The 24,782-nt window shown below is 51.7% G+C and overlaps 1 protein-coding gene across 1 annotated transcript in view; it reads left to right on the top strand.

Annotated features, from left to right (window-relative positions):
- The window catches only part of PTGER2 (prostaglandin E receptor 2), a 39,323-nt gene extending 14,820 nt beyond the window's left edge, over positions 1 to 24,503 (top strand). The window contains 1 exon segment of the mRNA XM_060261472.1: positions 24,255 to 24,503. Within this exon segment, the coding sequence (XP_060117455.1) occupies positions 24,255 to 24,503 (249 nt within the window).
- The last annotated feature ends 279 nt before the right edge of the window (positions 24,504 to 24,782 follow it).

The raw sequence follows: 24,782 nt of genomic DNA, 5'->3' as shown, positions 1-24,782 counted from the left end.
GAAAGCTGTGTATTTGCATATTAGGCCACACCCCCTGATGTAGCCAATCCTCCAAGAGCTTACAGGGCTCTTTGCACAGGGCCTACTGCAAGCTCCAGGAGGATTGGCTACATCGGGGTGTGTGGCCTAATATGCAAAGGAGGTCCTGCTAGAATTCCTTACAGGGCTCTCAGTACAGTGCCTACTGGAAGCTCCAGGAGGATAGGCTACATCAGGGGTGTGTGGCCTAATAGGCAAAGGAGGTCCTGCTAGAATTCCTTACAGGGCTCTCAGTACAGGGCCTACTGGAAGCTCCAGGAGGATTGGCTACATCAGGGTGTGTGGCCTAATATGCAAAGGAGGTCCTGCTAGAATTCCTGACAGGGCTCTCAGTACAGGGCCTACTGGAAGCTCCAGGAGGATTGGCTACATCGGGGTGTGTGGCCTAATATGCAAAGGAGGTCCTGCTAGAATTCCTTACAGGGCTCTCAGTACAGGGCCTACTGGAAGCTCCAGGAGGATTGGCTACATCAGGGGGGTGTGGCCTAATAGGCAAAGGAGGTCCTGCTACAAAAAAATCCCTGCCCCTGCGTTTTCCCCGGAGAAGGTAAAAGCAGCGTTGTTCAAGAAAAGAGAATGTGGCCTTCATTATTTTCTCCTCACTGTTCTGCTCTTTGGAAAAAATAGCCAAAAATTTGCAAGAAAAGTGACCATGAGATTTTTTTTTTTTAATGTAGGTTCAAGTTTGGCAGCACCTGATGATTAATTGATTTGATTTATAGCCCTACACTTGCAGAGCTGTATAGAGAGCCGGTTTGGTGTAGTGGTTAAGTGTGCGGACTCTTATCTGAAAGAACCGGGTTTGATTCCCCACTCCTCCACTTGCACCTGCTGGAATGGCCGTCAGTCAGCAAGAGCTCTTGCAGAAGTTGTCCTTGAAAGGGCAGCTTTGTCAGAGCTCTCTCCAGCCCCACCTATCTCACAGGGTGACTGTTGTAGGGAAGGAAGGGAAAGGAGATTGTGGGCCACTCTGAGACTGTCCTTGAAAGGGCAGCTGCTGTGAGAGCCCTCTCAGCCCCACCCACTTCACAGGGTGTCTGTTGTGGGGGAGGAAGGGAAAGGAGTTTGTAGGCCGCTCTGAGACTCTGTCCTTGAAAGGGCAGCTGCTGGGAGAGCCCTCTCCAGCCCCACCCACCTCACAGGGTGTCTGTTGTGGGGAAGGAAGGTAAAGGAGATTGTGAGCCGCTCTGAGACTCCTCGGAGTGGAGGGCGGGATATAAATCCAACATCTTCTTCATCTTCTGAGTCTCTGATTCAGGGAGAAGGACGGGGCACAAATCTGCAGTTCTTCTTCTGTCCAAGATGCTGTACAACAGGGCTTGGAGGGGGGTGACAATAATATGGTCTTAACCGGGGGTCGTTTTGTAGCAAAATAGGTGGTGCAGCTCATTAGCATAACTCATTAACATAGGCCACCACCCCCACTTTCCAACATCCAAAAGCAACCCGACGCAAGAAAGGAGAACCCAGGCCTCGCTCGCTTGGGGCTCTCCTTGGCCGCTGCTCCCCAGTCAAATGGCCAGCAAGCCACCCCCACTGCCCACATCAGAAGTGGAGAAAAGGTGGTGTGGGCCTCTCCAGGGGTTAATGAGGGCTGCTGGGGGCATGGCAAAGCCCCTGGTGGCTGGCTGGCTGCCCACTCTCCTAATCCAGGGATTGTTATGCAGCTGCACCTCCTATTCAATGGACAAGGTAGGTGGGGAGGAGGAGGGGGAACCCTCAGAAAGTTTCAGGAGCTGCGCTCCTGTGAGCTCCTGCTGAATTCAAGGCCTGGTCTTAAGAAGAAGAAGATGATATTGGATTTATATCCCACCCTCCACTCCGAAGAGTCTCAGAGCGGCTCACAATCTCCTTTCCCTTCCTCCCCCACAACAAACACCCTGTGAGGTAGATGGAGATATTGGATTTATATCCTGCCCTCTACTCCGAAGAGTCTCAGAGCGGCTCACAATCTCCTTTCCCTTCCTCCCCCACAACAGACACCCTGTGAGTTAGATGAAGATATTGGATTTATATCCCGCCCTCCACTCCGAAGAGTCTCTGAGCGGCTCACAATCTCCTTTCCCTTCCTCCCCCACAACAAACACCCTGTGAGGTAGATGGAGATATTGGATTTATATCCTGCCCTCTACTCCGAAGAGTCTCAGAGCGGCTCACAATCTCCTTTCCCTTCCTCCCCCACAACAGACACCCTGTGAGTTAGATGAAGATATTGGATTTATATCCCGCCCTCCACTCCGAAGAGTCTCTGAGCGGCTCACAATCTCCTTTCCCTTCCTCCCCCACAACAAACACCCTGTGAGGTAGATGGAGATATTGGATTTATATCCTGCCCTCTACTCCGAAGAGTCTCAGAGCGGCTCACAATCTCCTTTCCGTTCCTCCCCCACAACAGACACCCTGTGAGTTAGATGAAGATATTGGATTTATATCCCGCCCTCCACTCCGAAGAGTCTCAGAGCGGCTCACAATCTCCTTTCCCTTCCTCCCCCACAACAGACACCCTGTGAGTTAGATGAAGATATTGGATTTATATCCCACCCTCCACTCCGAAGAGTCTCAGAGCGGCTCACAATCTCCTTTCCCTTCCTCCCCCACAACAAACACCCTGTGAGGTAGATGGAGATATTGGATTTATATCCTGCCCTCTACTCCGAAGAGTCTCAGAGCGGCTCACAATCTCCTTTCCGTTCCTCCCCCACAACAGACACCCTGTGAGTTAGATGAAGATATTGGATTTATATTCCGCCCTCCACTCCGAAGAGTCTCAGAGCGGCTCACAATCTCCTTTCCCTTCCTCCCCCACAACAAACACCCTGTGAGGTAGATGGAGATATTGGATTTATATCCCGCCCTCCACTCCGAAGAGTCTCAGAGCGATTCACAAACTCCTTTCCCTTCCTCCCCCCCAACAGACACCCTATGAGGTAGATGAAGATATTGGATTTATACCCCGCCCTCCACTCCGAAGAGTCTCAGAGCGGCTCACAATCTCCTTTCCCTTCCTCCCCCACAACAGACACCCTGTGAGGTAGATGAAGATATTGGATTTATATCCCGCCCTCCACTCCGAAGAGTCTCAGAGCGGCTCACAATCTCCTTTCCCTTCCTCTCCCCTACAACAGACACCCTGTGAGGTAGATGAAGATATTGGATTTATATCCCGCCCTCCACTCCGAAGAGTCTCAGAGCGGTTCACAATCTCCTTTCCCTTCCTCCCCCACAACAGACACCCTGTGAGGTAGATGAAGATATTGGATTTATATCCCGCCCTCCACTCCGAAGAGTCTCAGAGCGGCTCACAATCTCCTTTCCCTTCCTCTCCCCTACAACAGACACCCTGTGAGGTAGATGAAGATATTGGATTTATATCCCGCCCTCCACTCCGAAGAGTCTCAGAGCGGTTCACAATCTCCTTTCCCTTCCTCCCCCACAACAGACACCCTGTGAGGTAGATGAAGATATTGGATTTATATCCCGCCCTCCACTCCGAAGAGTCTCAGAGCGGCTCACAATCTCCTTTCCCTTCCTCTCCCCTACAACAGACACCCTGTGAGGTAGATGAAGATATTGGATTTATATCCCGCCCTCCACTCCGAAGAGTCTCAGAGCGGTTCACAATCTCCTTTCCCTTCCTCCCCCACAACAGACACCCTGTGAGGTAGATGAAGATATTGGATTTATATCCCGCCCTCCACTCCGAAGAGTCTCAGAGCGGCTCACAATCTCCTTTCCCTTCCTCTCCCCTACAACAGACACCCTGTGAGGTAGATGAAGATATTGGATTTATATCCCGCCCTCCACTCCGAAGAGTCTCAGAGCGGTTCACAATCTCCTTTCCCTTCCTCCCCCCACAACAGACACCCTGAGAGGGCTGAGAGGGCTCTCACAGCAGCTGCCCTTTCAAGGACAACCTCTGCCAGAGCTCTGGCTGACCCAAGGCCATTCTAGCAGGTGCAAGTGGAGGAGTGGGGAATCAAACCCGGTTCTCCCAGATAAGAGTCCGCACACTTAACCACTACACCAAACTGGCTCTCTTAAGACTGCTGTAAAAAGATCAAGGTAGCCCCCTCTGCAAGCAGCAGTTGTTTCTGATTCTGGGATGATGTCGCGTCACGACGTTTTCACGGCAGACTTTTTACAGGGTGGTTTGCCATTGCCTTCCCCAGTCATCTACACTTCCCCCCCAGCAAGCTTGGGACTCATTTGACTGACCTCGGAAGGCTGGAAGGCTGAGTGAACCTCGAGCCAGCTACCTGAAAACCCAGCTTCTGCCGGGATCGAACTCAGGTCGTGAGCAGAGCTTAGGACTGCAGCTTTAACACTCTGCACCACGGAGCCGTAAAACTGGGCAATTTGGTCTATACCCCAGAACGTGCATGCTTTTCTGCAGCTCCAAAATATTCCTTAGCAGCCTGGGGGGGGGGGGGGGCTCCTTTGCTGCCACGACGTCCAGCTTTGGATGAACCTTCAAGGGCCTCTGCCCCCCACCCTCTGCTGCTGACAGACTCGTCTCGAGTGCATTTTGAGATCTGTTGTCCTGCACCTCGTTTACTTTTTCCCATCCGGCTTTGTCACGGAGAGCTTGAGAAGGAACATCTGGAGAGCCACAGACCGATGGCTGGGAAAGGGTAGCTGAGAAGGCATTTCGAAATTGGGAGGTTTGGGGACCTTTTAGCGACCGAAACCTTTGATTGTGAAGGCAAACGAGCAACAGTCTTCAGCAAGGGTGGAATGCTTAGCAGGAGCTCCTTTGCATATTAGGCCACACCCCCTTGATGTAGCCAATCCTCCAAGAGCTTACAAAAAGGAGCCCTGTAAGCTCTGGGAGGATTGGCTACATCGGGGGGTGTGTGGCCTAATATGCAAAGGCGCTCCTGCTAGAATTCCACACCTGGTCATCAGGATCAAAGAGCTAGATTCGAATCCAGTTGCTCCTTCAGGCTTTCACCTGGATAGCCCATGCTAGTTTGGTGTAGTGGTTAAGCGCGGGGGCTCTTATCTAGGAGAACCGGGTTTGATTCCCCACTCCTCCACTTGCAGCTGCTGGAATGGCCTTGGGTCAGCCAAAGCTCTAGCAGAGATTGTCCTTGAAAGAGCAGCTTCTGTGAGAGCCCTCTCCAGCCCCACCCACTTCACAGGGTGTCTGTTGTGGGGGAGGAAGGTAAAGGGGATTGTGAGCCACTGTGAGACTGAGGTTCAGAGTGAAAGGCGGAATATAAATCCAATATCTTCTCTCCGATATCTCCCTTACCTGGCATTACATTTTATGACATACATGGCCCGGCCCAACAAGGTCTCATTTATGTCAGATCCGGCCCTCATAACAAATGAGTTCGACATCCCTTCGATGTAGAGTCATCAAACGAAAGGATTAAACTTCTCACTGGCTGCTGTAGCTCTCCTCCCCCCCCCCAACCCCCCCAATTTTCAGCGCAGTCTCCTGGGAGCTTCTAATCAGCTTTCAGAATAATAATAATAAGCCTCATGGGAACTCCAGATAGTGGATCTCTCTCCACTGGGGATAGGTTGGCCTTCAGAGGAAGCCGTTCCCACCGTGTATTTGATCTCTTTGTTTAAAATGCAGCCTGCCCTTTACCCCAAAATTTCTGCCGTTATCAAAATAGCAAACGAGGCTGTAAAAACAGTAATATGGTTAAAACAGCGGTCGCAAATTCAGCCGATGGCGATCCGAAAAGTTACTGAACTGTAGGCAGCAGAAGGCTGGACTGGATGGACCACTGTTCTGATCCAGCAGGGCTCTTTTTAGGTTACGTTCATTCAACTGTAACGTTAGCTCTATAGCCCTACGTCACTTCCCGTGTACCAAGTGTTTGTGCTAACGAGAATGTGTCGGTCTCAGAACTGCTGCTCCACAAAGTTTAGAATCAAGACCCAGAAGGCACCAGCCATCCTTAACAGCTGTAATTAAATTGGGCATGCACAGTTGTGTTGTTCGTTTGGGTGGATTTTTTGGTACCATTTTCATATTCAGATGTGAGTTTCCTTCTCGGAAAGAGCAGTTTTCAGGGCCCAGTAGTCAGTGTGAAAGAAATCCAGGAGAGTTTTTCATTTAAAGCAGGAGTGTAAAACATGCAGTCTAGGGGCCGAATCAGGCCCCCGCAGGGCCCTCAAGCAACTGGCTGTCATCTGTGTGAGGACTCTTATCTGGGAGATAAGTTTTCAAAAGTTAGAGCTCCCATAGAACTCCCTGAGAGCCAGTTTGGTGTAGTGGTTAAGTGTGTGGACTTTTATCTGGGAGAAGAAGAAAAAGACTGCAGATTCATACCGCATCCTTCTCTCTGAATCAGAGACTCAGAGCAGCTTACAATTTCCTATATCTTCTCCCCCCCACAACAGACACTCTGTGAGGTGGGTGGGGCTTAGAGGGCTCTCACAGAAGCTGCCTTTTCAAGGACAACTCCTACAAGAGCCATTCGAACAGGTGCCAAGTGGAGGTGTGGGGAATCAAACCTGGTTCTCCCAGGTAAGAGTCCGCACAATTAACCACTACACCAAACTGGAACCGGGTTCGATTCCCCACTCCTCCACTCGCAGCTGCTGGAAGGGCCTTGGGTCAGCCATAACTCTCCTAGGAGTTGTTCTTGAAAGAGCAGCTGCTGTAAGAGCTCTCTCAGCCCCACCTACATCACAGGGTGTCTGTTGTGGAGGGGGTGGTGGTAAAAGAGATTGTGACCGCTCTGAGATTCAGAGTACAGGGCGGGATATAAATCCAATATCTTCATCTACCTCACAGGGTGTCTGTTGTAGGGGAGGAAGGAATAGGAGATTGTGAGCCGCTCTGAGACTCTTCGGAGTGGAGGGTGGGATATAAATCCAATATCTTTATCTACCTCACAGGGTGCCTGTTCGGGGGGTGGGGAGGTAAAGGAGATTGTGACTGCTCTGAGATTCAGAGTACAGGGCGGGATATATATCCAATATCTTCATCTACCTCACAGGGTGTCTGTTGGGGGTTGGGGAGGTAAAGGAAATTGTGACTGCTCTGAGATTCAGAGTACAGGGCGGGATGTAAACCCAGTATCTTCATCTACCTCACAGGGTGTCTGTTGTGGGGGAGGAAGATAAAGTAGATTGTGAGCCGCTCTGAGACTCTTCGGAGTGGAGGGCTGGATATAGATCCAATATCTTCATCTACCTCACAGGGTGTCTGTTGTGGGGGAGGAAGATAAAGGAGATTGTGAGCCGCTCTGAGACTCTTCGGAGTGGAGGGTGGGATATAAATCCAATATTTTCATCTACCTCACAGGGTGTATGTTGTGGAGGAGGAAGGGAAAGGAGATTGTGAGCCATTCTGAGACTCTTCGGAGTGGAGGGCGGGATATAAATCCAGTATCTTCATCTACCTCACAGGGTGTCTGTTGTGGGGGGTGGGAAGGTAAAGGAGATTGTGAGCCGGTCAGAGACTCTTCGGAGTGGAGGGCAGGATATAAATCCAATATCTTCATCTACCTCACAGGCTGTCTGTTGTGGGGGGGGGGGGAGGTAAAGGAGTTTGTGAGCCGCTCTGAGACTCTTCGGAGTGGAGGGTGGGATATAAATCCAATATTTTCATCTACCTCACAGGGTGTATGTTGTGGAGGAGGAAGGGAAAGGAGAATGTGAGCCATTCTGAGACTCTTCGGAGTGGAGGGCGGGATATAAATCCAGTATCTTCATCTACCTCACAGGGTGTCTGTTGTGGGGGGGGGGGGGAGGTAAAGGAGATTGTGAGCCGCTCTGAGACTCTTCGGAGTGGAGGGCGGGATATAAATCCAATATCTTTTTATCCGGTGAAAGGAGTTTTGGCTCTCAAAAGTTCGTCTCCACAGTGCTCCTGGACTCAGCTCTAAACCCAACCAGATCTCCCTTCCCGACTGCTTTCCCTTTTGGAAACAAACCCAGTTGTCTGCTTGGCTTCAGCGAGACCCCTGATGCTGGGATATGTTTATTTATTTGAGAATCCTTCCTCCCTTCCGAGAGAGCAAGAAACTCCCACCCGACCCCAGGCAAATCCCCCTGTGGCACGGCCGGCCGTTCCCATGGACTGAGAGCCAATTTAGTTGACCGGATCAGGCCGCGACCGCTCCAGCCACAGAGTTCCCTCCTTGCTTTGTTGGATCGCCTTGTGCGAGTGGCTGCCCACAGCCCTTCTCTCCCCCTGGGCCTCTGGGGCTGAGGCTGTTGGGCTTCCCGAGAGGCCTTGCAACCGCCTTTCCGCTTCCCTGGCATTAGTTTATGTGGCTTCGGTTACCAGCTCCAGTTTGGGGAAGTCCTAGAGATCGCAGGGAGGGCGGAGCCTGGGGAAGATGGCTTTTGGGGAGGGGGGGGACCTCAGCAGGCATATGATGTGGTAAACCAGGGGTGGCCAAACCTGCTAACAGGGGAGCCACATAAAATAAACGTCAGATATTGGAGAGCAGCAAGACGTGAACATCAGATGTCTGAGAGCCACAAGACATGAACGTCTGATGTCTGAGAGCCACAAGACATGTGCGTCAGATGTGTGAGAGCCGCAAGACAAGAACGTCAGATGTCTGAGAGCCGCAAGACAAGAATGTCAGATGTCTGAGAGCCGCAAGACAAGAACGTCTGATGTCCGAGAGCCGCAAGACATGAACTTCAGATGTCTGAGGGCCGCAAGACAAGAACGTCTGATGTCTGAGAGCCGCAAGACATGAACGTCAGATGTCTGTGAGCCGCAAGACAAGAGCGTCTGATGTCTGAGAGCCGCAAGACATGAACGTCTGATGTCTGAGAGCCGCAAGACATGTGCGTCAGATGTCTGAGAGCCGCAAGACAAGAACGTCAGATGTCTGAGAGCCGCAAGACAAGAGCGTCTGATGTCTGAGAGCCGCAAGACATGAACGTCTGATGTCTGAGAGCCGCAAGACATGAACGTCTGATGTCTGAGAGCCGCAAGACATGTGCGTCAGATGTCTGAGAGCCGCAAGACAAGAACGTCAGATGTCTGAGAGCCGCAAGACAAGAGCGTCTGATGTCTGAGAGCCGCAAGACATGAACGTCAGATGTCTGAGAGCCGCAAGACATGAACGTCAGATGTCTGAGAGCCGCAAGACATGAACGTCACATGTCTGAGAGCCGCAAGACATGAACGTCAGATGTCTGAGAGCCGCAAGACAAGAACGTCAGATGTCTGAGAGCCGCAAGACAAGAGCGTCTGATGTCTGAGAGCCGCAAGACATGAACGTCAGATGTCTGAGAGCCGCAAGACATGAACGTCAGATGTCTGAGAGCCGCAAGACATGAACGTCAGATGTCTGAGAGCCGCAAGACAAGAACGTCAGATGTCTGAGAGCCGCAAGACATGAACGTCAGATGTCTGAGAGCCGCAAGACAAGAACGTCAGATGTCTGAGAGCCGCAAGACATGAACGTCTGATGTCTGAGAGCCGCAAGACAAGAGCGTCAGATGTCTGAGAGCCGCAAGACAAGAACGTCAGATGTCTGAGAGCCGCAAGACAAGAACGTCAGATGTCTGAGAGCCGCAAAACAAGAACGTCAGATGTCTGAGAGCCGCAAGACAAGAGCGTCTGATGTCTGAGAGCCGCAAGACAAGAGCGTCTGATGTCTGAGAGCCGCAAGACAAGAGCGTCTGATGTCTGAGAGCCGCAAGACATGTGCGTCTGATGTCTGAGAGCCGCAAGACATGTGCGTCAGATGTCTGAGAGCCGCAAGACATGAACGTCAGATGTCTGAGAGCCGCAAGACATGAACGTCAGATGTCTGAGAGCCGCAAGACATGAACGTCAGATGTCTGAGAGCCGCAAGACATGAACGTCAGATGTCTGAGAGCCGCAAGACATGAACGTCAGATGTCTGAGAGCCGCAAGACAAGAGCGTCTGATGTCTGAGAGCCGCAAGACATGAACGTCAGATGTCTGAGAGCCGCAAGACATGAACGTCAGATGTCCGAGAGCCGCAAGACATGAACGTCAGATGTCCGAGAGCCGCAAGACATGAACGTCAGATGTCCGAGAGCCGCAAGACAAGAACGTCTGATGTCCGAGAGCCGCAAGACATGAACGTCTGATGTCCGAGAGCCGCAAGACATGAACGTCAGATGTCCGAGAGCCGCAAGACAAGAACGTCTGATGTCTGAGAGCCGCAAGACAAGAACGTCTGATGTCTGAGAGCCGCAAGACAAGAACGTCTGATGTCTGAGAGCCGCAAGACATGAACGTCAGATGTCTGAGAGCCGCAAGACAAGAGCGTCTGATGTCTGAGAGCCGCAAGACATGTGCGTCAGATGTCTGAGAGCCGCAAGACAAGAACGTCAGATGTCTGAGAGCCGCAAGACAAGAGCGTCAGAGGTCTGAGAGCCGCAAGACATGAACGTCAGAGGTCTGAGAGCCGCAAGACATGAACGTCAGATGTCTGAGAGCCGCAAGACATGAACGTCAGATGTCTGAGAGCCGCAAGACAAGAACGTCTGATGTCTGAGAGCCGCAAGACATGAACGTCAGATGTCTGAGAGCCGCAAGACATGAACGTCAGATGTCTGAGAGCCGCAAGACAAGAACGTCAGATGTCTGAGAGCCGCAAGACAAGAACGTCAGATGTCTGAGAGCCGCAAGACATGAACGTCAGATGTCTGAGAGCCGCAAGACATGAACGTCAGATGTCTGAGAGCCGCAAGACAAGAGCGTCAGATGTCTGAGAGCCGCAAGACATGAACGTCTGATGTCTGAGAGCCGCAAGACAAGAGCGTCAGATGTCTGAGAGCCGCAAGACAAGAACGTCAGATGTCTGAGAGCCGCAAGACAAGAGCGTCTGATGTCTGAGAGCCGCAAGACAAGAACGTCAGATGTCTGAGAGCCGCAAGACAAGAGCGTCTGATGTCTGAGAGCCGCAAGACATGAACGTCAGATGTCTGAGAGCCGCAAGACAAGAACGTCAGATGTCTGAGAGCCGCAAGACAAGAACGTCTGATGTCTGAGAGCCGCAAGACAAGAGCGTCAGATGTCTGAGAGCCGCAAGACAAGAGCGTCAGATGTCTGAGAGCCGCAAGACATGAACGTCAGATGTCTGAGAGCCGCAAGACATGAACGTCAGATGTCTGAGAGCCGCAAGACAAGAGCGTCTGATGTCTGAGAGCCGCAAGACATGAACGTCAGATGTCTGAGAGCCGCAAGACATGAACGTCAGATGTCTGAGAGCCGCAAGACATGAACGTCAGATGTCCGAGAGCCGCAAGACATGAACGTCAGATGTCCGAGAGCCGCAAGACATGAACGTCAGATGTCCGAGAGCCGCAAGACAAGAACGTCTGATGTCCGAGAGCCGCAAGACATGTGCGTCAGATGTCTGAGAGCCGCAAGACATGTGCGTCAGATGTCTGAGAGCCGCAAGACATGAACGTCAGATGTCTGAGAGCCGCAAGACATGAACGTCAGATGTCTGAGAGCCGCAAGACAAGAACGTCAGATGTCTGAGAGCCGCAAGACAAGAACGTCAGATGTCTGAGAGCCGCAAGACAAGAACGTCAGATGTCTGAGAGCCGCAAGACATGAACGTCTGATGTCTGAGAGCCGCAAGACATGAACGTCTGATGTCTGAGAGCCGCAAGACAAGAGCGTCAGATGTCTGAGAGCCGCAAGACAAGAACGTCAGATGTCTGAGAGCCGCAAGACAAGAACGTCAGATGTCTGAGAGCCGCAAAACAAGAACGTCAGATGTCTGAGAGCCGCAAGACAAGAGCGTCTGATGTCTGAGAGCCGCAAGACAAGAGCGTCTGATGTCTGAGAGCCGCAAGACAAGAGCGTCTGATGTCTGAGAGCCGCAAGACATGTGCGTCAGATGTCTGAGAGCCGCAAGACAAGAGCGTCTGATGTCTGAGAGCCGCAAGACATGAACGTCAGATGTCTGAGAGCCGCAAGACATGAACGTCAGATGTCTGAGAGCCGCAAGACATGAACGTCAGATGTCTGAGAGCCGCAAGACATGAACGTCAGATGTCTGAGAGCCGCAAGACAAGAGCGTCTGATGTCTGAGAGCCGCAAGACATGAACGTCAGATGTCTGAGAGCCGCAAGACATGAACGTCAGATGTCCGAGAGCCGCAAGACATGAACGTCAGATGTCCGAGAGCCGCAAGACATGAACGTCAGATGTCCGAGAGCCGCAAGACATGAACGTCAGATGTCCGAGAGCCGCAAGACAAGAACGTCTGATGTCCGAGAGCCGCAAGACATGAACGTCAGATGTCCGAGAGCCGCAAGACAAGAACGTCTGATGTCTGAGAGCCTCAAGACAAGAAGGTCAGATGTCTGAGAGCCGCAAGACAAGAACGTCTGATGTCTGAGAGCCGCAAGACAAGAAGGTCAGATGTCTGAGAGCCGCAAGACATGAACGTCAGATGTCTGAGAGCCGCAAGACAAGAGCGTCAGATGTCTGAGAGCCGCAAGACATGAACGTCAGATGTCTGAGAGCCGCAAGACAAGAGCGTCTGATGTCTGAGAGCCGCAAGACATGAACGTCTGATGTCTGAGAGCCGCAAGACAAGAGCGTCAGATGTCTGAGAGCCGCAAGACAAGAACGTCAGATGTCTGAGAGCCGCAAGACAAGAGCGTCTGATGTCTGAGAGCCGCAAGACAAGAAGGTCAGATGTCTGAGAGCCGCAAGACAAGAGCGTCTGATGTCTGAGAGCCGCAAGACATGAACGTCTGATGTCTGAGAGCCGCAAGACATGTGCGTCAGATGTCTGAGAGCCGCAAGACAAGAACGTCAGATGTCTGAGAGCCGCAAGACAAGAGCGTCAGAGGTCTGAGAGCCGCAAGACATGAACGTCAGATGTCTGAGAGCCGCAAGACATGAACGTCAGATGTCTGAGAGCCGCAAGACAAGAACGTCAGATGTCTGAGAGCCGCAAGACAAGAGCGTCTGATGTCTGAGAGCCGCAAGACATGAACGTCAGATGTCTGAGAGCCGCAAGACATGAACGTCAGATGTCTGAGAGCCGCAAGACATGAACGTCAGATGTCTGAGAGCCGCAAGACAAGAACGTCAGATGTCTGAGAGCCGCAAGACATGAACGTCAGATGTCTGAGAGCCGCAAGACATGAACGTCAGATGTCTGAGAGCCGCAAGACAAGAACGTCAGATGTCTGAGAGCCGCAAGACAAGAGCGTCTGATGTCTGAGAGCCGCAAGACATGAACGTCTGATGTCTGAGAGCCGCAAGACAAGAGCGTCAGATGTCTGAGAGCCGCAAGACAAGAACGTCAGATGTCTGAGAGCCGCAAGACAAGAGCGTCTGATGTCTGAGAGCCGCAAGACAAGAACGTCAGATGTCTGAGAGCCGCAAGACAAGAGCGTCTGATGTCTGAGAGCCGCAAGACAAGAACGTCAGATGTCTGAGAGCCGCAAGACAAGAACGTCAGATGTCTGAGAGCCGCAAGACAAGAACGTCTGATGTCTGAGAGCCGCAAGACAAGAGCGTCAGATGTCTGAGAGCCGCAAGACATGAACGTCAGATGTCTGAGAGCCGCAAGACATGAACGTCAGATGTCTGAGAGCCGCAAGACAAGAGCGTCTGATGTCTGAGAGCCGCAAGACAAGAGCGTCTGATGTCTGAGAGCCGCAAGACATGAACGTCAGATGTCCGAGAGCCGCAAGACATGAACGTCAGATGTCCGAGAGCCGCAAGACATGAACGTCAGATGTCCGAGAGCCGCAAGACATGAACGTCAGATGTCCGAGAGCCGCAAGACATGAACGTCAGATGTCCGAGAGCCGCAAGACAAGAACGTCTGATGTCCGAGAGCCGCAAGACATGAACGTCAGATGTCCGAGAGCCGCAAGACAAGAACGTCTGATGTCTGAGAGCCTCAAGACAAGAAGGTCAGATGTCTGAGAGCCGCAAGACAAGAACGTCTGATGTCTGAGAGCCGCAAGACAAGAAGGTCAGATGTCTGAGAGCCGCAAGACAAGAGCGTCAGATGTCTGAGAGCCGCAAGACAAGAGCGTCAGATGTCTGAGAGCCGCAAGACATGAACGTCAGATGTCTGAGAGCCGCAAGACAAGAGCGTCTGATGTCTGAGAGCCGCAAGACATGAACGTCTGATGTCTGAGAGCCGCAAGACAAGAGCGTCAGATGTCTGAGAGCCGCAAGACAAGAACGTCAGATGTCTGAGAGCCGCAAGACAAGAGCGTCTGATGTCTGAGAGCCGCAAGACAAGAAGGTCAGATGTCTGAGAGCCGCAAGACAAGAGCGTCTGATGTCTGAGAGCCGCAAGACATGAACGTCTGATGTCTGAGAGCCGCAAGACATGTGCGTCAGATGTCTGAGAGCCGCAAGACAAGAACGTCAGATGTCTGAGAGCCGCAAGACAAGAGCGTCAGAGGTCTGAGAGCCGCAAGACATGAACGTCAGATGTCTGAGAGCCGCAAGACATGAACGTCAGATGTCTGAGAGCCGCAAGACAAGAACGTCAGATGTCTGAGAGCCGCAAGACAAGAGCGTCAGATGTCTGAGAGCCGCAAGACATGAACGTCAGATGTCTGAGAGCCGCAAGACATGAACGTCAGATGTCTGAGAGCCGCAAGACAAGAACGTCAGATGTCTGAGAGCCGCAAGACATGAACGTCAGATGTCTGAGAGCCGCAAGACATGAACGTCAGATGTCTGAGAGCCGCAAGACATGAACGTCAGATGTCTGAGAGCCGCAAGACAAGAGCGTCAGATGTCTGAGAGCCGCAAGACAAGAGCGTCTGATGTCTGAGAGCCGCAAGACAAGAGCGTCAGATGTCTGAGAGCCGCAAGACAAGAGCGTCAGATGTCTGAGAGCCGCAAGACAAGAGCGTCTGATGTCTGAGAGCCGCAAGACAAGAACGTCAGATGTCTGAGAGCCGCAAGACAAGAGCGTCTGATGTCTGAGAGCCGCAAGACATGAACGTCTGATGTCTGAGAGCCGCAAGACAAGAACGTCAGATGTCTGAGAGCCGCAAGACAAGAACGTCTGATGTCTGAGAGCCGCAAGACAAGAGCGTCAGATGTCTGAGAGCCGCAAGACATGAACGTCAGATGTCTGAGAGCCGCAAGACATGAACGTCAGATGTCTGAGAGCCGCAAGACATGAACGTCAGATGTCTGAGAGCCGCAAGACATGAACGTCAGATGTCTGAGAGCCGCAAGACATGAACGTCAGATGTCTGAGAGCCGCAAGACATGAACGTCAGATGTCGGAGAGCCGCAAGACATGAACGTCAGATGTCCGAGAGCCGCAAGACATGAACGTCTGATGTCCGAGAGCCGCAAGACATGAACTTCAGATGTCCGAGAGCCGCAAGACAAGAACGTCTGATGTCTGAGAGCCTTAAGACAAGAAGGTCAGATGTCTGAGAGCCGCAAGACAAGAACGTCTGATGTCTGAGAGCCGCAAGACAAGAAGGTCAGATGTCTGAGAGCCGCAAGACATGAACGTCAGATGTCTGAGAGCCGCAAGACAAGAACGTCTGATGTCTGAGAGCCGCAAGACATGAACTTCAGATGTCTGAGAGCCGCAAGACATGAACGTCAGATGTCTGAGAGCTGCAAGACAAGAACGTCAAATGTTCGAGGGAGGGAAGGAAGGAAAAATATAGATGGGGAGGGAGGGGCAGGGAGAGGTAGAAAGAAAGCAACTTTAACTTAAAATGCATACTCCAAGCTGCTAGCAACAGGGCAGTGGGGACTTCAAGAGCCACACAATATGTGTGAAAGAGCCACCCCTGTGTGAGACAGCAGGCTGGACTAGATGGACCACTGGTCTGATACAGCAGGGAGGGCTCTTCTGATGCTCTAATGAAGACCTCAGTCTCTGTTCCCTGTTGTTGGTCCTGCAGAGGAACTGGCTGGTCGCTGTATGAGATTGGAGTTTGGGCAAGATGTACCACTGGTCTGACCCAGCAGGGCTCTTCTAATGTCCTTAAGATCTTGGCTTCTATACCCTGTTCTTGGCCCTCCAGAGGAACTGGTTGGCCACTGTGTGAGACAGGAGGTTGGACTAGATGGACCCTCACCGGTCTGATCCAGCAGGGCTCTTCTTAGGTTCTAAACAAACTGTGCGCTCTAATTGGGGAGGAGATTATGATAAGTGTCCCAGAGAAATCAATTGTACTAAATGAAGCCAAAAAGAGTCTTCAGGGGGGGGGGGGTAAAGTTTATTATAAAAGAGTGGGGAGAAAAAGGAAAAGGGTGGTTGGATTCGAGAAGTGGCAGAACCAAAAAAAATACAGGGTAAAGGCATAAGAACATAAGAGAAGCCATGTTGGATCAGGCCAATGGCCCCTCCAGTCCAACACTCTGTGTCACATAAGAACATAAGAGAAGCCGTGTTGGATCAGGCCAGTGGCCCCTTAAGTCCAACACTCTGTGTCACATAAGAACATAAGAGAAGCCGTGTTGGATCAGGCCAGTGGCCCCTCCAGTCCAACACTCTGTGTCACATAAGAACATAAGAGAAGCCGTGTTGGATCAGGCCAGTGGCCCCTCCAGTCCAACACTCTGTGTCACATAAGAACATAAGAGAAACCCTGTTGGATCAGGCCAGTGGCCCCTCCAGTCCAACACTCTGTGTCACATAAGAACATAAGAGAAGCCATGTTCGATCAGGCCAATGGCCCATCCAGTCCAACACTCTGTGTCACATAAGAACATAAGAGAAGCCATGTTCGATCAGGCCAATGGCCCATCCAGTCCAACACTCTGTGTCACATAAGAACATAAGAGAAGCCATGTTGGATCAGGCCAATGGCCCCTCCAGTCCAACACTCTGTGTCACATAAGAACATAAGAGAAGCCATGTTGGATCAGGCCAATGGCCCATCCAGTCCAACACTCTGTGTCACATAAGAACATAAGAGAAGCCATGTTGGATCAGGCCAATGGCCCCTCCAGTCCAACACTCTGTGTCACATAAGAACATAAGAGAAGCCATGTTGGATCAGGCCAATGGCCCCTCCAGTCCAACACTCTGTGTCACATAAGAACATAAGAGAAGCCATGTTCGATCAGGCCAATGGCCCATCCAGTCCAACACTCTGTGTCACATAAGAACATAAGAGAAGCCATGTTCGATCAGGCCAATGGCCCATCCAGTCCAACACTCTGTGTCACATAAGAACATAAGAGAAGCCATGTTGGATCAGGCCAATGGCCCCTCCAGTCCAACACTCTGTGTCACATAAGAACATAAGAGAAGCCATGTTGGATCAGGCCAATGGCCCATCCAGTCCAACACTCTGTGTCACATAAGGGAAGCCATGTTGGATCAGGCCAATGGCCCCTCCAGTCCAACACTCTGTGTCACATAAGAACATAAGAGAAGCCCTGTTGGATCAGGCCAATGGCCCATCCAGTCCAACATTCTGTGTCACATAAGAACATAAGAGAAGCCATGTTGGGTCAGGCCAATGGCCCCTCCAGTCCAACACTCTGTGTCACATAAGAACATAAGAGAAGCCATGTTGGATCAGGCCAATGGCCCATCCAGTCCAACACTCTGTGTCACATAAGGGAAGCCATGTTGGATCAGGCCAATGGCCCCTCCAGTCCAACACTCTGTGTCACATAAGAACATAAGAGAAGCCATGTTGGATCAGGCCAATGGCCCATCCAGTCCAACATTCTGTGTCACATAAGAACATAAGAGAAGCCATGTTGGGTCAGGCCAATGGCCCATCCAGTCCAACACTCTGTGTCACACAGTGGCCAAAAAAGTCAGTTGCCATCAGGAAGTCCACCAGTGGGGCCAGGACACTAGAAGCCCTCCCACTGTGCCAACCCAAGCACCAAGAAGACAGTGCATCATAAGAACATAAGAACACCCATACAGCATACACCCAGACAGCAGAGAGATCCTCATGTGCTAGTGTTAGTCAGAGCGTTGTGCTACCGTTAAAACGGAGCAGAGGTTATCCGGGAAGGACTGAAATGGGTGAAGGGGTGTCTGGCAGGGTTACAGTTACCTGGAGGCTGTACATGTGGGAAGTGAATTATTATCCTCTAGGCAGCTTCCTCGTGCTGGCCTGGCTCCCATCAGCCAGAATCCGGCTGGCCCCAGGTGCGAATTCCTAAACTCCCACACAGCTTGTCCTTCTCTGCGTGGCAGACAGAAAGCAAGGAGAGAGGAATGCCACACCGAGGCATTCTTGACAGGACCACTTTCCTAGCAGGCGTTGTTCGAACTTGCCCAGGCTGGGAGGTTAGTAGAGCGAATGTCATTGGTTGAGTGTGAATTCAGAGACAGTCTCCCTGGGAGGACCTGGCTCCTTATGAACTCAGAGCATCTGAGCCAGTTTGGTGTAGTGGTTAAGTGTGGAGCCTCTTATCTGGGAGAACCAGGTTTGATTCTCCACTCCTCCACTTGCAGCTGCTGGAATGGCCTTGGATAAGCCAGAGCTCTGGCAGAGGTTGTCCTTGAAAGGGCAGCTTCTGGGAGAGCTCTCTCAGCCCCACCTACCTCACAGGGTGTCTGTTGTGGGTGAGGAAGGGAAAGGAGATTGCAGGCCGCTCTGAGACTCTGTCCTTGGAAAGGCAGCTGCTGGGAGAGCCCTCTCAGCCCCACCTACCTCATAGGGTGTCTGTTGTGGGGGGGGGGGCAGGGGAAGGTAGAGGAAATTGTGACCGCTCTGAGATTCTGAGTATAGGGCGGGGTATAAATCCAATATCTTCTTCTTCTGCCAGGCCTGGATTAAGGCACTGTGAAGTCTTACGTTCAGCTTCTGGCTCAGCCAACCATTTTGCAGGGTCTCTGAGGCTGCCCGTCGTCTTAATTGGATGGCATTAAAAAGGCGAAAGTTCTTTTATAGGGGTTGAGCAGAAACACAGGAAATCGTTGAGGGTCTGGCTCACGCTGTGAGGTAAATTTGTATCTGCGGTTTCTCCTGCCTACGTCAGCCTCCCTTTCCTGCCTCCCGGCCTTTTCCCGCTCTGCCTTTCTCCCTCTGCGTGCGCCTCCCCCCCCATCCCAGTCTTCAAAATGTACCTCTAGAACAGCTGTCGGCAGCTGTTATTTAACAACAGTCGAGTTCTGAATCTGGGGCTTGGTTTGTAGTCGTGAAAGACGACTCAAGTCCTCAACAAATGCTGGGTTCGTTGCCTTCGTAAGAAGACGGTGCCGCCGAATAGGCCAAGGTTAAGCCAGGTGTTTGCAGCCCTGGTGGTCACGATCCTCTTAGGTGCTCTTAGGTGAGAGCCAGTGTGGTGTAGTGGTTAAGTGTGCGGACTCTTATCTGGGAGAACCGGGTTTGATTCCCCACTCCTCCACTCGCAGCTGCTGGAATGGCCTTGGGCCAGCCATAGCTCTGGCAGAGATGTCCTTGAAAGGGCAGCTTCTGGGAGAGCTCTCTCAGCCCCACCCACCTCACAGGGTGTCTGATGTGGGGGGAGAAGATACAGGAGATTGTGAGCCACTGTGAGACTGTCCTTGAAAGGGCAGCTTCTGGGAGAGCCCTCTCAGCCCCACCCATCTCACAGGGTGTCTGTTGTGGGGAAGAAGATATAGGAGATTCTGAGCCGCTCGGAGACTGTCCTTGAAAGGGCAGCTTCTGGGAGAGCTCTCTCAGCCCTACCCACCTCACAGGGTGTCTGCTGTGGGGGAAGAAGATATAGGAGATTTTGAGCCACTCTAAGACTGTCCTTGAAAGAGCAGCTTCTGGGAGAGCTCTCTCAACCCCACCCACCTCACAGGGTGTCTGTTGTGGGGGAAGAAGATATAGGAGATTGTGAGCCGCTCTGAGACTGTCCTTGAAAGGGCAGCTTCTGGAAGAGCTCTCTCAGACCCACCCACCTCACAGGGTGTCTGTTGTGGGGGAGGAAGGGAAAGGAGATTGCAAGCTGCTCTCTGTCCTTGAAAGGGCAGCTGCTGGGAGAGCCCTCTCCAGCCCCACCCACCTCACGAGGTGTCTGTTGTGGGGGAGGAAGGGAAAGCTCTTTCAACCTCACCCACCTCACAGGGTGTCTGTTGTGGGGGAGGAAGGGAAAGGAGATTGCAAGCCGCTCTCTGTCCTTGAAAGGGCAGCTGCTGGGAGAGCCATCTCCAGCCCCACCCACCTCACAGGGTGTCTGTTGTGGGGGAAGAAGATTGTGGGGGAAGGAGATTGTGAGCCGCTCTGAGACTGTCCTTGAAAAAGCAGCTTCGGGAGAGCTCTCTCAGCCCCACCCACCTCACAGGGTGTCTGTTGTGGGGGAGGAAGGGAAAGGAGATTGCAAGCCGCTCTCTGTCCTTGAAAGGGCAGCTGCTGGGAGAGCCATCTCCAGCCCCACCCACCTCACAGGGTGTCTGTTGTGGGGGAAGAAGATTGTGGGGGAAGGAGATTGTGAGCCGCTCTGAGACTGTCCTTGAAAAAGCAGCTTCGGGAGAGCTCTCTCAGCCCCACCCACCTCACAGGGTGTTTGTTGTGGGGGAGGAAGGGAAAGGAGATTTTGAGTCACTCTGAGATTCGAAGTGGGGAGTGGGATATAAATTCAATTTCTTCTTCTCCTCCTCCTCCTCTCTTGCCAGTAGAATGACCAGATATGAATGCCATCAACTAAATCGGGAGTCTCCAGTGCGATGCCCGTGAACACCAAGGCAACCCTGGGCACTTTTCCTGGCCCCTGCCAAATGTTGAGAGAGTGGGTGGGGCCCGGTGCACCTTTTGCCCAGGAGGGCTTCTGATTGGCTCTGCAGGTTTTTACAAAGTTGATTCGGCAGCAGCTGCCACTGCAGCACAAAGCCCGTCATGCAGCGAAGCTGTGGGCAAGGGAATATTTAAACAGTATCGTCATTTTAAAGGCATCCTGTTAAACAGAGATTCCGCCGGAAATGTTATAAAATTGCTATTAGAGTTAAGCAAGACCTCACTCCCTGACCTTTTGTGGTTGGCTCCACAAAAGCCAGTTTGTTGTAGTGGTGAAGAGCAGTGGAGTCTGGTCTGGGGGACTGGGTTTGATTCCCCACTCCTCCACACGCAGCTGCTGGTGTGACCTTGGGCCCACCCCAGTTCCCTCAGAGCTGTTCTCTAAAAGGGCAGTTCTCTCAGAGCTCTCTCAGCCTCACCTTCCTCACAAGGTGTCTGTTGCGGGGAGAGGAAAGGAAGGCGATTGTAAGCCGTGCCGAGACTCTGCGTAAAGGAAGAGGTACGAACGAGGCCAGCCCTAGGCTATTTGACACCCTAGGCAAAGTTAACTTTTGGCACACACACACTGCACTGATAGTCACCCAGTCACATGGGGGTGCCCAGTTCGTCACCCCAGAAGGCCAGTGCCCAATAGTCTGGGCCTAGTTTGCCTAATGGCAGGGCCAGTCCTGGGTATGAATCCAGTCTCGTCATCTTCTCCTCCTCTCCTCTTCTCTTGCCAGTAGAATGACCAGATGTGAATCAGTTTGGCCACTGTGTGATACAGAGTGTTGGACTGGATGGGCCATTGGCCTGATCCAACATGGCTTCTCTTACATTCTTATGAGAGCCAGTTTGGTGTAGTGGTTAAGCGTGCAGACTCTTATCTGGGAGAACCAGGTTTGATTCCCCACTCCTCCACTAGCAGCTGCTGGAATGGCCTTGGGTCAGCCATAGCTCTCGTGGGAGTTGTCCTTGAAAGGGTAGCTGCTGTGAGAGACCTCTCAGCCCCACCCACCTCACAGGGTGTCTGTTGTGGGGGAGGAAGGGAAAGGAGATTGTAGGCCGCTCTGAGACTCTGTCCTTGAAAGGGCAGCTGCTGTGAGAGCCCTCTCAGCCCCACCCACCTCACAGGGTGTCTGTTGTGAGGGAGGAAGATAAAGGAGACTGTGAGCCACTCTGAGACTCTTGAGTGGAGGGCGGAATATAAATCCAATGTCTTCTTCTGTGGCAGTCATTTTGTCATTGGCTCCACCTTCTGCAGCAGCCATTTTGTAGCTGCACCCACTATGCTGTGTGAATTCCAAAGGTGCCTACAGTCTGGGAAAAGTTAGGGATTCCTGAAACAAATAAAATCATTGTACCAGCTCACCGACACGGCTGTTGTACCTCAACACCTAGCTTGAATAACTATTGCTGTATCTGAAAAAGTGAGCAGCCACTCAGTAAAGTTCATACGCCACCACAAATGTTGTTAGCCTTTAAGTGCTACTGGGTTCTTACTCTTTTTCACTGTTGTATGCCGCCTTGAATCTTAAGGGAGGGTGGGGTACAAATAGTTTAATACAGGGGTGTCAAACTCATTTGTGATAAGGGCCAAATCTGACATAAACGAGACCTTGTTGGGCCGAGCCATGTTGGGTCGGGCCGTGTGTGTACCTATTTAAGGTTAGGTAGCAGAGATACGGTAAGAGCCCCGTGCAGTCGGAGCCCTCTGCTCACGACCTGAGTTTGATCCCAGCGGAAGCTGGCTTCAGGTAGCCAGCTCCAGGTTGACTCAGCCTTCCATCCTTGTGAGGTCGGTAAAATGAGTCCCCAGCTTGCTGGGGGGGGGAAGGGTAGAGTACTGGGGAAGGCAGTGGCAATCCACCTCGTAAAACGTCTGTTGTGAAAACGTTGTGAACGCAACGTTACCTCAGAGTCAGAAACAACAGGCTTCCTCGGGAGGTGGTGGGCTCTCCTTCCTTGGAGGTTTTTAAACAGAGGCTAGATGGCCATCTGACAGCAATGAGGATCCTGTGAATTTAGGGGGAGGTGTTTGTGAGTTTCCTGCATTGTGCAGGGGGTTGGACTAGATGACCCTGGAGGTCCCTTCCAACTCTATGATTCTATGACTGTCGTTTGCACAGGGGACTACCTTTACCTTTTTTTTAGCAGAGAGATATATTTTATAAAGAACACAGACAAACCCAAATATGTATTTTTAAAACATGCTTAAAATGTGAGCACTCATATGCTTTCTTTGTATTTCTCCCATTGGATCCAGGGAACTGGGCAAAGGAAGTTCTGACTCCTTCCTTCCCCAGAGGACTGGGGGGAGCCTCAGCCAATAGAAGGAAGAGAGACCTGGCTCAGTAGCTCTGCTTTGTGTTTCAGAGAGCCTTGCAAAGCAAGCTGTTCCTCCCCCCTTCCTCCCCAAGGGAGGAGCCTCAACTAGTGGAGGAAATAGAGGTTTTGCTCTATAGCTCCTGTGCAATTGAGCAAGCCTGGCAAAGCAAGCTGAGATGCAGAAGGAAGCAAGAGAGAGGGAGAAGGAAGCAGATGACACCCAATTGCACGGGAGGGCTGATAGAACCCTTCCGGGGGGCTGATTCAGCCCCCAAACTGCATGTTCGACACCCCTGGTTCAATAAATAAATAAACACTTTCCCTATGAAGAAAGGTTAAAACGTTTGGGGCCCTTTAGCTTGGAGAAACGTCCACTGCGGGGTGACATGATAGAGGTTTACAAGATAATGCATGGGATGGAGAAAGTTGAGAAAGAAGTCCTTTTCTCCCTTTCTCACAATACAAGAACTCGTGGGCATTCGATGAAATTGCTGAGCAGTCGGGTTAGAACGGATAAAAGGAGGTACTTCTTCACCCAAAGGGGGATTAACATGTGGAATTCACTGCCACAGAAGGTGGCGGCGGCTACAAGCATAGCCAGCTTCAAGAGGAGGGTTAGATAAAAATATGGAGCAGAGGTCCATCAATGACTATTAGCCACAGTGTGTGTGTTTGTGTGTGTGTGTATTTATTTATTTAATTTTGGGGGGGGCCACTGTGTGACACAGAGTGTTGGACTGGATGGGTCACTGGCCTGATCCAACACGGCTTCTCTTATGTTCTTATGTGACACGGAGTGTTGGACTGGATGGGTCACTGGCCTGATCCAACACGGCTTCTCTTATGTTCTTATGTGACACGGAGTGTTGGACTGGAGGGGCCACTGGCCTGATCCAACACGGCTTCTCTTATGTTCATATGTGACACAGAGTGTTGGACTGGATGGGCCATTGGCCTGATCCAACATGGCTTCTCTTATGTTCATATGTGACACAGAGTGTTGGACTGGATGGGCCATTGGCCTGATCCAACATGGCTTCTCTTCTGTTCTTATGTGACACGGAGTGTTGTACTGGATGGGCCATTGGCCTGATCCAACATGGCTTCTCTTATATTCTTATGTGACACAGAGTGTTGGACTGGAGGGGCCTATGGCCTGATCCAACATGGCTTCTCTTATGTTCTTATGTGACACAGAGTGTTGGACTGGAGGGGCCATTGGCCTGATCCAACATGGCTTCTCTTACGTTCTTAAATAAATGTGATTTATTTTTATTTTTTTACAGATCCGCGTCTTCCTGAACAGATTTACCGGCGACGGGGACTACAAAGAGGACCTTCGTGCCTTGCGCTTCCTCTCCATCAACTCCATCATCGACCCCTGGGTTTTCACCATCCTGAGACCTCCCGTCCTGCGCCTCCTCCGATCTGTGTTGTGCTGTCGGATGCCGCGGAAGCCCCGAAAAAACGGCCGGGAGAGAGCATCCGTCGCCGCGTCAAAGCCCACCACGCTGACTGATATCTGCAAAGAGTAGGACGCCACGTTTTTGGAGAGAGGGCGGTTTGGAATCCCGGGCTGAGACGGGTCCTCGGGGTCAGTGAGGAAACTTTTCGACGTGGAAAGCTGACTGGAAGTCGTGCTCTCCGAGGGAGAGGCCCACCATGTGTGGATCTGGGGTTGCAGCCGGTTTCCTTAGACATTGCACTGCATTTTATCACCTGTAGCTGGATTGGCAGGGATGTGACTCCCTGTCATGGAAGAAGAAGAAGAATTGCGGATTTATACCCCACCCTTCTCTCTGAATCAGAGACAA

This window comes from Heteronotia binoei, chromosome 21, assembly GCF_032191835.1.
Source record: "Heteronotia binoei isolate CCM8104 ecotype False Entrance Well chromosome 21, APGP_CSIRO_Hbin_v1, whole genome shotgun sequence".
Taxonomy (NCBI): Eukaryota; Metazoa; Chordata; class Lepidosauria; order Squamata; family Gekkonidae; genus Heteronotia; species Heteronotia binoei.
This window is presented reverse-complemented; position numbering and strand designations above follow the sequence as displayed.